Genomic DNA, 13,577 nt, shown 5'->3' on the forward strand with positions numbered 1-13,577 from the left:
GCTTTGACCCCCCCCCCCCTCTTTTTTTTTTAAATGTACTTTGAATTGGGGGGGGGGGGATTCTTCGAATTTTCAGAAATTTTACTGGATATTTTTGGTGGAATTTGCTTGAGTTTTTTCTAGTATTTCCATAGAAATGTATTTTTAATTTCTGAGTAAATTTTATTTTTTCCCCAGGGAATTTCTGTCACTTTCATTGAATTTTAAGGAATATTTTTGTATATTTGGGGGAATTTGCTTTGAAATACTGGGGTGTTTGAAAATCTTCAGGAATTTACGTGGAATTTTTGGGGGGGATTTTAGGCATTTTTAGACTTCATGGTAAAGCATCAGCCACACATTTGGGGTTATTTTAGCACATTTTAGGTAAATTCTTTTAAAATTTGGGAAATTTCTGGTGCTTGAAGGAAGGAAAATGTTCAAGAATGTTCCGAATGTTAGTGGAAATTTGAGTCTCAGTGATTGATACCATTTCTGACCCAAGACCTCCAAAACTTCACCAACATGTGTTCTAAAACCGATCCAGATCCAGAGCTGTATTCTCTGCAGAAACAGGATCTTCAGGAGGTTTGTGGTTTAACCCATCAGGTCCTACTGATCTAAAATAAATGGATGAAACTTAAAATGCATTCCAAGGAAAACTCAGGTCTCAGGAGGATTTAAATAGATCTAAATGTAAAAGGATGGCTGGTTGATTATGAAGCTTGAATAATAAATGAATGCTTGTTCAATCATATTTATGCAGCATGACGTTCACACGTTTACATAGACGTGTTTACAGTGTGCACATGTCGTAATGATGTTTGCATAATCATAGCAGAAGCAGAACGGTATCATCTGGAGCAATCAGTGTCACATAACCCTCTGCCTGTGTTTGTGCGTCCTGCGCCTTTAAACGGGGGCGTGGCTTCGCTACTACAACCCGCCTTTTATGCATAATAGCCAGCACTCCTTCCCCTGGATCATATAGTGCAGTAGTCGGCAAAGAAAAGTGACCACAGCCAAAGCCTGTTCAGCTGTTTGTGCGGTGGGATCTCCACCAAAAGGACCCGGTTACCTTTAGCGACTGTTTCCACGCTGGAGAGGGACACCAAGCGGATCAGCGGGATTAGGAGGACTCGTTGTCGCTGCCGCGTTTTTGGACACTTCTGTGCGCACGGCGGATCTATGAGGACGCAGGGAGGTTTTTCACACTCAACACCAGGTAAAACTCTTTCCTCCTCTACTTTAAAGCAGCTTTACACGACTGCAAGAGCAAATTATTCCCTGCTTGAAGTTTGGTTTGGAGCTTTCTCCTGCGCATCTGCTGCGTAATTAACTGATCGCAGCTGAATTCTTTGAACCTGATAGGGAGTAGGACCGAGGAGGAGTCAGATAAACTACTTTACATACGGCTTCCCCTGTTCGCTGGAAAGCAGCACGGCTACCTGTCTGTTCAATTAATCTGTTTCAATCTAATTTAATCGCTCTATTTCCTGCCGTGCAGTCAGCAGAAAGCAGAAACCCTACCTCGTCTCCCCCTCTTTGTCACAGTATACTACTAAAACAGTGTTATGTAATGAAACTCTGTTGCGAAACTTGAACTTCTCAGCAGCAACACTGGGGAGTTTAACTTTAACTTTGCGGTATTTTTGCATAGGATGCTCGCATTTATGTCAGCACAGTCACTGTGCATTTAATACTTTATAGTGGGGGATTTCTCCAAATGGCACAGGTAGGTATACTCACACCTCAGTGGATGTTTTACTGTAAAAGTAGGGCGATATTCAGCTGTTACAAACATTATGATTAACCCAGTGTGATGCATCCAAAACAGCTGCATTACGCACAGCCACAGAATCAGCCTTTTACGCATCCGTGGACAGGGGTGTGATTATTTTGACTTCTTACCATACCAACTGTGTGCCTTCTTCCCCCTGCAGACAGAGGGAACAGGGAGTGATTCACCCCCCTGCCTGCCGCCCCCATGCCGGGCATTAGCTCCACCGCGCCTCGTTATGAAAACTGGGACATGGACCACCTCGACCACTACCAACATTATTTCTACGACGACCACCACGACCCGGACGAGGATTTCTTTAAGTCTACGGCGCCAAGCGAGGACATATGGAAGAAATTCGAGCTGGTACCGACCCCGCCCATGTCGCCTATCCGGGCAGTGGAGGGGTCGGGCAGGGTCGGGCTGCTGTACCCGAGTCTGGGGGACAAGCTGGAGTGGGTGTCTCAGTTCTTAGGGCAGGAGGACGAGCAGCAGCACGACCTGCCCTGTAAGCTGACCACCAGTAACGACTCTTTCGGGAATCTGAGCTCCATCATCATCCAGGACTGCATGTGGAGCGGGTTCTCAGCCGGACAGCAGCTGGAGAGAGTTGTAGGGGAGCGCTGCGCTTCCTGTCCCGGGACGGGGGCGGCTGCCAAAGTGGCTGCCGGGTGTGCCGTCGCGTCCCCGGGGAGAGCGCAGAGTGCCCCCGCTGATGCCTCAGCTCTGGGCGGACTGGCAGCGGACTGTGTGGATCCGGCTGCGGTGCTCACTTTCCCGCTAACCGGGGGATGCAAGAAACAAGTGTCCTCTGGTTCTGAGTCTCACACCGACTCATCAGGTCAGTAACAGATGGAATTTTTTTAAACAGAACTTTTCTATATGAGGAAAAACGTTTAAACTTGCTTCTAGTTTATAGTGGTGAAGTACGTTTTACATTAGCAGGGCTTGTTTCAGTCTCATGCTGTTTGCTGGGACTAAAGTGAGCACAGTAGCACATTTTAGGGTGTTTTTCTTAATACAGCTCCTCATTCTGCCTCTCTTCTCTTAATTCATGGAGGTACTTTTCCTAAGGGATTCTCCAGGTCTGAATTGCACCAATTCTCTAACTTATTCAGTTAATATTTAGCTCTGATTTGGCATTATCCAGCAACAAGGCTCAGCATGGCACATGATGACTGCATTGCGTTACCTTGGTGCATGCAACACATGCTTGAAGCCCAGAGAGCGACACGCCCATTGAAACATCTGCTGCCTGGCCGGGCTCCAGCAGACCAGCTGCTCCCTCTCCCTGCTCCTCCAGCCTGACTTATGATAACAATATCCTCTCTGCACCGCCTGGCTCGGATCTGACAAGAATTCAATAAGAGAGGGCAACTCATAATTACTGGAACTTTAATGTGGGAGAGCAGTGAGGAAAAGCAGCTCTCGCTCTGGGGTTTTTGTGCAGCCAGAATTCCCCCTTTACTGCAGAATAAAGGCCACTTTATGCATTTCCACCACCAAATCATACAACTCCTATGTAGGCTGACATGTGATGCAGAGGTTTGACCATGCATAATGGTGTGTGGAATGCCACAAAGGGAACTTGTTGCTACATTCCTCCACTCAACAGGCTGCAGCGCCAATTGTGTCAGTGGGTGGATCTGGTTGGAGCCAGCCCGCTCTGTGAATAGAGCAGGATTAGCCATTTAGGAGGTCGACTAGGCCTGCAGAATTCTCTGACAGGACTTTGGGGCGCTATTTCACACCGTTTCAAGGGATAATTTGAGCTCAAAGAGGAGCAGAATGAGCAATCATGGGTATAAATGTAAGCTTCAGCTCCAATAAAGAAGCATTATAAGATTGCTTGAGGGAATTATTCTGTACGCCCTGTAATATGAGATTGCATCTTTTGTTAAATGAATGCTATTGCAAATAATAGACAGGCACCCCTCCCTTCAGAGCCCTTTGTATCCCCTCTTTACTGTGTTAACTATATAGAGATTATAGCTTTCAGTGCAGAGGTGCAATTTCTCCAAAGGTGTGTCTCATTTTACAAGAGCATTGAAAATGTTCCCAGGTTGAGTCAGCTGGTGGAAATGAAGTCGATGAGACTTTTCCTCATGTTCAATACCACATTTCCACCCCAACAGAGCAGAAAAAGCTTCTTGAATATCAGCTGTTAAGATGTTTCTGCCTCTCATCTGTTTGGTCCACATTAGTAAAGACGCCTAATATCCACTCAGGGAGCACACCTAATGCAGTGAATCCTCATCAGGAGTGTGTGTTCTGTAGAGTGTGTAAAAGCAAATTGATTTCATTAAGCTGTGTGAAGTTCCGTTTTTCAACAGAGGCTTTTAATTCATTAAAAGACGAGAGTATCCTGTGAAGAGGCTCTGCTTTCAAACAGAAACTCAAGCATGTTATTTAAATCTATTTTTTCCTCCGCTTTAGATGATGAAGATGACAAAGATGAGGATGAAGAGGAGATCGATGTGGTGACAGTGGAGCACAAGAATCAGCAGCAGCGCAAACCTCGGCGACTGGTCAACGCTCGGAAACCAGTGACCATCACGGTGCGAGCCGACCCCCTGGACCCCGGCATGAAGCGTTTCCACATCTCCATCCACCAACAGCAGCACAACTATGCTGCACCCTCCCCGGACACGCTCCCCCCACCAGCAGAGCCACCACGCAAGAGGGTGCGACAGGAGGCCTCCACCCAGGCCTCCCTGCTGCACCAGAACTCCCACTACCAGCAGCCCCGCCCCGGCCACGCCCCCCTGAACTTGGACAGCGGGAAGTGTCATGCGAGCAGGGTAAGGTCAGAGTCACCTAACCTCAGCGCCTCCTCTCCTACCTCCTCAACGTCACCTTCATCTCCTCCCTCCTCCTCTTCCTCCACGAGCTCCCACCCTCAGAGCTCGCCCACAAAGCCCCACTACTTCTCCCACCTCTCCAGCCCGCAGTCCTCGGACTGCGAGGACACGGACAAACGTAAGGCGCACAACTTCCTGGAGCGCAAGCGTAGGAACGACCTGCGCTCGCGTTTCCTGTCTCTGCGGGACGAGATCCCGGGCTTGGCGGACTGTCCCAAGACGCCAAAGGTGGCGATCCTGACGCGAGCAACAGAGTACCTGCAGCAGCTGCACGCCAGCGAGAGGCAGAAGGCTCTGGAGAGGAAGCAGCTGAAGGCCAAGCAGCTGCAGCTGCTGCAGCGGCTGGCACACTTGAAACGATCCTGAGCGGCGGGGTCGGCTGTCACACACACGTACACACACAGAACTGTACGGGATGACATGAAGGACAAAAGACACTAAAGTTCACTTTGAATTGGTCACGTTGGAATAGTGCGGGTGGATTATTTTTGTTTTCTACTTTTGTGGTTTGCACATTAGCTTCTGAGTGATTGACAAGGTCGTAAGCCAGTCAGGACAGCAAGCTAGGGACTGATTTTTATGGGGCATCTTATAGGCAGATCAATATGTCCATGGCTACTCAACATAGGTTTGTCGAACTGTTATATTCCCCCTAGAACAAAAAAGAACTTGCTTGCTACAAAAGTGTTGTGCAGCACTATTTAGTTAAAGTGAAAACTGCTGCAGCTGTGCTGTTAAAGTGCTGCATGGTGTGCTCAGACGGTCATGATTGGGCTTGGTGTGCTTGCAGCAGTGATGTCTTTATGTCATCAGGCTGAAGCAACCTTAAACTTTCTCTTCCTCCATGTTTCATCTCATACTGCTCCCTGATCCTTAAAGTTTGGCATGCATTGAACATTTTGTCAGGTTTTGCTTAATCCCCCCCCCCCCTACACTCCACAGAATCTTCCTTTTCCTTCTCTTGTCCTCAGTAAAGCCTCTGGCTTTATGCGCACCGGTACTCACTTACTTGCAGCGTAGGCAATAGTGGGACTATACCGAGCCATGAAACAATATTACAACTAGATGGATCATATACCTCTAAAACAGCTCAGGTTAAGTCCTAACTTCAGTGCCTACAGATTTCCACACACAACTTTTCCTCCTTACATCATCAGTGTTTGCACAGCAGCACCATGCCCACAGTAACAGCCTGTTCTGTAGCAGTAATATTAAGATGCCATTGGTTAAATTTAATGGTAGGTTCAATTTCAAACAACTCTATGAAGAGTTTCCCCCAGCTTTCTCTCAATCTTTAATAACTGTGCCATGGAGATGAGCAAAAAGGTGAATATTGGCTTCAAATGAACCACCAGAAAGAATGAAATGGCTAAAGTTGAATCTCTGACGCCATTTTTTGCTTGGAGATGAAGCCCTGTGAGTTCCAACTGTACATTTCTTTCATCTTGCTGTCTGATATTTGTGATTTGATTTTCTTTTTTATTTTGCATTTGATGTAAAGCCTATAGAAGCCTTTCAATGTATGTAGACTATCCTGTTGGATGATGTGTATATAGTACCCTTACTGTACAGTCCCTTCCAAACCAAAACCAGAGCTGTCTACTAAACTCATCCTAGTTTCTTTCAGCCCTGAGTCCTACACCGGGGCCAAGCTTGCTGGCTTCTCAAAGATAACTCAAAGCTTCTATTTTTGTTAATAAAATGATTATGAAAAAGAGTCAAAATAAAACACTTACTGAACATTGATCACACTAGCCACTTTGTCACTACATTTTTTGCATTGCCTACTTATTTTCTTTACTGTTTGTTAATTTTTTTCTGTCTCTGAGGTTTCTTTATTTGTACAAGTCAGAGTTGACAAAAGTTTTATACTATATTTTCCTACCGAGTTGTGTTTCAGTGTGAGCTAACGACTGTTTTTGTTATCGTAGCTGGCTGGGCTTTATCGGTGGTTATGTGCTGAAGATTAGCATGCATGCTCTGCTCTCTCTTTAGAGGGGAAAGCACCTGAATTCTCCTGTATCCAATCCAATCACTCTAGCTGTAGCACTCTCTCAAATCTGGCGCGGGTGATGGCGTGGAGGAGGAGGGGGGGGGATTAAGAGGATCTAGCGATTAAACTTCTTGCTGTACGCAGCCCTTAGTGACCCTATTGTTACCGCTTTCTCTCTGCTTTTTAGCACACCCGGTGCTCTCTATTCTCCCATAAGTCATGCATCAGAGAACACTGTAGCCTTGGAGTTAGTACTGTAAATGACTCGATCATGAGTAGCATGCTCTGCTCTTAGCAGCACTCAGGAAACTCTCAAGTACGCTGTAGCTTCTGTGATAGGGCGACAGGCTGTGCTTGAGGGACACACCCCCTGCTATTATATGCTGTATATTTATAACAGAATGCTAGCCCAAAATGAAGGAAAGAGAGATTTATATTGGAGGAATCATGTACTTGGGCAAACAATTATATCAGGATGTCATTATGAATGTCTCTCTTTTCTTTCTCTGCGTTAGCTGTAATATTATTCTGCTAATTGATTCAGCACAAACCGCCCTCAGCCCTGGCGTTTATTTTGGACCCTCAGTAGCTGTTTGCTCTTTGTTTTAATTGTTAGACTTGTTTTTGTCACTGGTCTCTGCTGTTGGCACAGTCATGATAGCAGTGGTCCTTGCTTACTCAGTTCAGCTATGGTGAATTCGGAGCCTTGTCTCAGCACTTTGTTTATTTTCTGTACCTCATAAGCCTCTGTGTATGAAGAGTAAGTCATAAAGATAATAAACTCATGGTTTGACATCATAAATCACATGCTTGAATCGTCTGTCTCTTTACACACACTGAAAAATATTATCACATAATCTACATTTGTTGCTTATACCAGTGATTCTCAACTGGTGGGACCCAAAAGTGGGTTCCTTTTAGTGGAAAAAATGTGGCAAAAATGAAAGCCCCAAGAGAACATATGGTACATCCATAAATTTTTAAAGTTTTAAAAAATCTTCCAGTGATAAAATACCAAATTTCAATGGTATTCTGGGAAAATAGCGTGAATTTAAGCAAGAATGTCTTTCTGTATTTCTATGCTTTATATAAATGTTTATTTTCCCCGTCTCTTTGATCAATAATATTTTTTTTTAAATTTAGGTCTTAACTGCACTATTTTTCTTTCAAAAAATTTAAGTGATTGACAATTTTAAAAAATTGGGTCAGATTTCTCATAAGGGGGGCGGAGGTGGGTTCTGGAGAACCACTGGCTTATACAAAAGCAATCTTAAATTCCAATATTATCATAATGATTGTTTTGGAGTGAAACCACCTGTGCGAGTGAAATCTCTCTTTCTCCCCATCCATCAATTGTCCTGAGTAGTCTCCAAGGTAACCCATCCTGGCATCTTTGCCATAGTAACAGCATCTTTGCTCCCTGCTGCAGAGCTCTGACAGTTTCCATAGAAACTATACCAACTGAAATCCCACCTGTAAGAACGTTTTATGAACACTGGAAATGTCATCAGCTATCTGATATGTGCACAGATGCAGCAGGGGGAGGGATGAATCCGCTCAGACAGCTTATTGGCTCGTGATTGTTTTGTAAATAATTATTTTTAAGCTAATTTTCTAACAGCTGTGTCCGCGTGTAGTAATCAGAGCGCGTGTTTCACAAAAATAAAGCGAAAATGTTCATGTTATGACGTGATTTAATCTCCTGAGATGAAAGAGACCGCACATGAGCCCCAATCAATCACCGTTGCCAGAGTAACGGCTGACTGTTGCCTGGTAACAGAGCCCACCTCCCATCCGTTAGTCCACTGCGCGTGCGCGCAGCCGTCAGCTGGGTGCTGAGGAAGCAGCATCATGGCGGCGTCCGCTCGCAGCGTGCAATGCGCCTTGAAGAGAGCGATGTCTCCGTCGTTGGTGGTGATTTTAGGAGCTACCGGCACCGGGAAGTCCAAGCTGGCGATTGAGATTGGAAAGAGGCTTCAGGGAGAAATAATCAGCGCCGACTCCATGCAGGTAGGAGGACTGTTAACACGAGGGAATGCCCGAGGAGTCCTTGACATGGCAGCCATAATGCTTCAGGGAAACTGAATTAAACAGTTGCTTTACAGCTTGGTTTGCGATGACAAGTCAGGAGACCGTTATCCAACATTGTCGAACTTTCTGCATGTTCACATTTTTGCTAAATATTGCTGCGTAGGTTAGCAGACGTTAGCAATAGCGTATGTATAGCTGCTCAATTTCTAGCCCAACATAAACCAACAATAAATTTAACATGATCAGTTTAAAGTCAACACTCCTCTGTCTAACACTAAACCTCACTGTAGGCATGTTTTATGTCGGATATATGTTGAAAAGCACCCTGTTAGCTTAGCGTTAGCTCATGTGTGCAGGGCCTGCAGCCCGCAGGGACACAGCAGCTCCTGGAGAAACAGACACATCCTCCTATAACACTAAAGCAGAGAAAATACCACCAAGTCATGCTGTGAAAGGAAAGACACCGTTATTTTTTAGCCTTTCATCAAACTCTGTGTGATTCCCGTCTTCGTGTGTTCTGTTTTTCACCTATATTGGCCTACTTTTGACCCATTTTTACACTTTGGCTATTGCGAATAGGATTCTTCCTCTTTTTTTTTTTTTTTTTTTTTTTTTTTTTTGCTATTTCTGATGATTGAAAAAAAAGTGTTGTGGGACTAATGTGTAACCCGTAAAGCTAGAAATGGCTTGATTTAGAGCACAGGTGTCAAACTCAAGGCCCGGGGGCCAAATCCGGCCGTGGAACAGTTAAATCTGACCCACAAGATGATCTGATATTCCTGTTCTAACTGGCCCATCAGTCTGAGGTCTGCAGATTTACTCAAGTATAAAAATGTGAACTAATCCTGATGATTTAAGATTTCCTTCTTAAGTGATAAAATCTAAAAAAGTCAGAAATGTTGGAAAAGAAATTAATTTGTGTTTTAATTTCACATTTTCGATTTAGCATCTCAGAATTAGCACTCAAACTTGGGATTTTGACATTTTATTTCAAACTCTGAGCATTTCAACTCATAATTTTGACTTCTCATATATTATTTTGAGCGTTTGGGTTTATAATTCTAATTTTTAAGTGATATTTTGAACTTTTTGACCATTTATTTTGTGTTTTATCTCATATTTTCAACTCCAAACTGTGTCTTCATAATCCCATAGTTTGACCTTTTAGACATTTTGACTTTTATCTTCATGATTAAAAAATGTATTTCATATTTTGACCTTTAAAACTTATGATTTTGACTTTTTTCAAATATGTTTTCCATTAAAAACATTATTTTCCAATTGCAATTTCATGTTTTGACCTTTTTGAACCAAAGAATTTACTTTTCTCAGATTGTGAGCCTTTAAACGTATCTTTTTTTACTACGGTTTTTTTTTTTGTTTGTTTGTTTTTTTTAATATTTTATTACCGGTGAAACAAGGTTGACAGTTTATGGTTTAAAAGGTGACCCTGTTAGGCCCTCAGGTTAGTCCTGAATCCAGAATCCGGCCCCTGCTATGATTGAGTTTGACACCCCTGGTTTAGAGATTTTAGGCATCACAATACTAGTAAGAAATGTTAAGTCCTGGGTACAAATAAGGAACCTAACAAGGTGCATTGAATACATGATAAACTGTCAGACAATAGGGAACATGTGAATAAATAAAAGCTAATACTCTTACAGGATCTACCTGTACTGCTGTATGTTAGCTCCTATTTACATGGATGCTGTAACTACAAATTTAATTAACGGGCAAATCTTGAATATTCATATAGTGAGAAACTAATTGCATTGCATGCCTGCATAAAAACACCTAAATTGTTTGTAAAGTAAACTTTAAATTTGGAAAAATATACCATCTTTACATAAAACACGCTTGCTGAAATGATAAACTGGATGCTGATAGTTAAATATATTATGCATTTTAGGCCACCTGTTAGATTTTCTACACTCATCAGGCATTAATTACACATTTTTTCTGTCTATTATTCATTGTCTGATCTAATAAATCCATTTAAACCATTTTGAATGACTCTGACAGATATTATAAAGCTTATACTTTATATATAGTAAGTTAAACTGGATTATATTGAGAAGAGACAAATAAATTGTCCATGCTACTAACATAGATGAGTTAATAGGGTTCTTTTGATTAGTCTTTTAGTATTTTTTACTCCAGTGACTACCACAATGCCAATGAAAATCTTTTTTTTTTAAAGTAAGATTAACGGCAGAGCTCTAGTTGAATTGCATTTTAACCCTCTGGTACCCCTTGTGTCAAAAATGCACACTTAGTTGATATTTAAAAAAAAAAAGTTGTCCTCTTTCACAATTAATATTATCATGTATTGTATTTTTTGTTCATTTTTGCACAGTTTTCATAGTTCTGTCCCAGCCACAACAATCAGCCCAACATAAATAAAGTAAACCGTTTTTATAGCGTTTATATTCCTGGTGTGCAAAAAATCCCCATTGAAACCCATTCAAACCATTTCTTTTGATCCATACGCCATTAAGGCATGAATCATGCATTTTCTGGTTTCTGGGCTTCATTTGAGAGTTAGGGCTTTACATTTGCACCTGGACCTTTTTTTTTTACCCTGTGATGTCGCTTTTACCATATATGGGCAAGGGCAGGAAATCCATGTTTTTTCCACCAGATTTCAGTGTTATACCGCCCTCTGCTCCCCTTCTCACTAACTCTCTGAGGTTTGTTTAAGTGCAGATCAGTGTGTGAGTGTGTCTGTGCAATAATCAAATAATAAGTTCTCTCATTTTCATGTAGTAACTTGCAAAAAAAACCTTTTTTGTGTATTTTGCATCTAAAAATGCAGTGACATCAATGAAACATGGCGTTTAAAGGGTTAAATAAAATAAAATAAATGAGTATTGGACATTTATGGTCGGGGCTGACCTTAAATGAGAAAAATACAATTCAATGACAGTAAAACAATTTTGAAATGTATGATATTTATAACATAATTCAAAGCTGTGCATTTTTGCACAGAAGGGTGAAAAACGTGAGTATTTTAGAATAATTGACCTAAAAACACTAATAATGCATTTTAACCAATGTTGCTACTAATCAATGACATATGCCAGGCTGCAATCATTCATAAATAAGTTATTCACTTTCAGTGTAGTATCTTGAAAAAATCAACTTGTTTTTTTCATCAAAAAATTTTGTTTGTTGACATTACAAACATGGCAGTTAAAGGGTTAAAAGATATGACAAATATTGAGTATTTGGTATTTTTGTTAATGGCACAAGTTGCTGAAACAAGGAAAAAAAATTAAACAATTAAAAATAAACTAATCTAACTTTTTTATTTGCAGTAATAACCCCTGTGCATTTTTTGCACACTAGGAGGAAAATGAGGCAGCAATTTGTAGGGATACCAGAGGGTTAATAAGTGTTTGATTGTGACGCTCTTCTGTTTACTTCCTGTAATGATCTTAAGCTTTGGTAAAGCCAAGGCCAAATGAAAGCAGATGAGTCATGAGTGATAATGCAGAGATATTTCATTTTTTCATCAAGAAATGTATTAGCTTCACTTTTATTGTCTTCCATTTCAAATCCAGTCATAGTAACCATAATCCTGTGTAACAGGAAGTCCTTAAAGTTTTATGTGCTAAGCAGTTAGATATTAGAGTGTGTGCTTGGGGGTGTGTTTGTCTGTGTGAGCTTAGCGACATTTAAAAAGCGCTCAGGCTCCCATCCCTCCGCTCCTCTCCCTCTCAGCACCTCCCCTCCGGTTCTCAGGCTCCGTTGCTGCAGCAACAAGAGGGCACGCACACAAAAGAAGAGGTTGGATACAGGTTTGAGTCAGGGTCACGACTGAGCACAGCATGGAATCACTCACTTTATCTCCACTTATCCAATCTGAATCCACTCTTTCATTATCTTTCTCCTGCCTCAGCACCACCTTTCTCCCCCATCCTCCTCCCTACTTTTCGGTGTGCATTGTCCTTGAGAGTGTACGTCCCAGTGGGGAGCGCCTCTTCCAGCAGTCACCTGGTACTGGGTAAACTGGGTTACGCTAATAACATTTGAGCCCAGAATATCTCGGCGACCAGCAGCGCTGGTGAGGAGAAACAGTGGCCTAGTTTGAGCACGGCAGCCCCAGCCTATCTCCTCGCTCCCTGGCCTTGTTGCTACCCTCCTGTTGGTGTGTGACAGCCAGAGAAAGCCGGAGAGCCATGCAGACATGGAGTGAGTGAGAAAGAGACTGCTTATGTGAGAATGAGGCTGTGTTTCGGCTAGAGCTGCCCTGTGTTGTCTTTGGGATAGGAAACAGTCTGGTCTTGTTTGGGAGAAAGCAGCATTGTGCTGAGCTGGTGCATATTCAGCGCCGTGCTACACCGGCCCAGCAGCTGATAGTGAATGGGCACGCTGTGGCCACTGGGAAGTGTCCATTGTCCCACGGAGAATTGGTTCCCACACTCCCTAACACTCCTATTGTGTTATCATCGCCCCCTCCTGCCCCTGGCCCAGGCCCCCAACCCACAGTTCATTGGACATGCAGGGGGATATTATTCACTCATTAAATGAACATGCTATCTATGGCACACACACAAACACTCAGCTGTACTGTCAGTGAATGGGGCGCTGCCAAACAGTGTAAAACAGGGGTTCCCAAGTGGGGGTCCTGGGACCATTGGGGGTCCGCCATAGGCATCCAGCCAAAATATCAGGGTTCTTTCATTCCCCGTGGAGTGTAGTTATGTCAAAAATGTGTTGACGTATGAGTGTTATTCCAGGCTTTACAAAGCCCTTTATACCCATCATCCCTCTTATTGAATGCCATAGATGTCTCATGATTGTCTTTAATTAGCCGAGTCGTTTAATTTCATGCAGAGAACAAGAGGATTCTATGAACTAACAACTAGACTGAACTGTAATAAAAGCACAGAACATTGTGTGCCTTGCTAAATGGAACTGGACTCTTCTG

The 13,577-nt window shown here is 42.8% G+C and overlaps 2 protein-coding genes across 2 annotated transcripts in view; both read left to right on the forward strand.

The window, feature by feature from the left end:
• Nucleotides 1–954: 954 nt before the first annotated feature.
• On the forward strand, nt 955–6,366 carry myclb (MYCL proto-oncogene, bHLH transcription factor b). Its single transcript, XM_041809173.1, has 3 exons — nt 955–1,204; nt 1,923–2,600; nt 4,196–6,366. The coding sequence occupies exons 2-3, from the start codon at nt 1,967–1,969 to the stop codon at nt 4,984–4,986; spliced, it is 1,425 nt and encodes a 474-aa protein (XP_041665107.1). The 5' UTR covers nt 955–1,204; nt 1,923–1,966; the 3' UTR covers nt 4,987–6,366.
• Nucleotides 6,367–8,447: 2,081 nt separating this feature from the next.
• Nucleotides 8,448–13,577, forward strand: part of trit1 (tRNA isopentenyltransferase 1) — a 78,024-nt gene continuing 72,894 nt past the window's right edge. The window contains exon 1 of the mRNA XM_041810039.1: nt 8,448–8,623. Within this exon, the coding sequence (XP_041665973.1) occupies nt 8,465–8,623 (159 nt within the window). The 5' untranslated portion in view covers nt 8,448–8,464. The remainder of the gene's footprint in view (nt 8,624–13,577) is intronic.

This window comes from Cheilinus undulatus, linkage group 16 (assembly GCF_018320785.1).
Source record: "Cheilinus undulatus linkage group 16, ASM1832078v1, whole genome shotgun sequence".
NCBI lineage: Eukaryota > Metazoa > Chordata > Actinopteri > Labriformes > Labridae > Cheilinus > Cheilinus undulatus.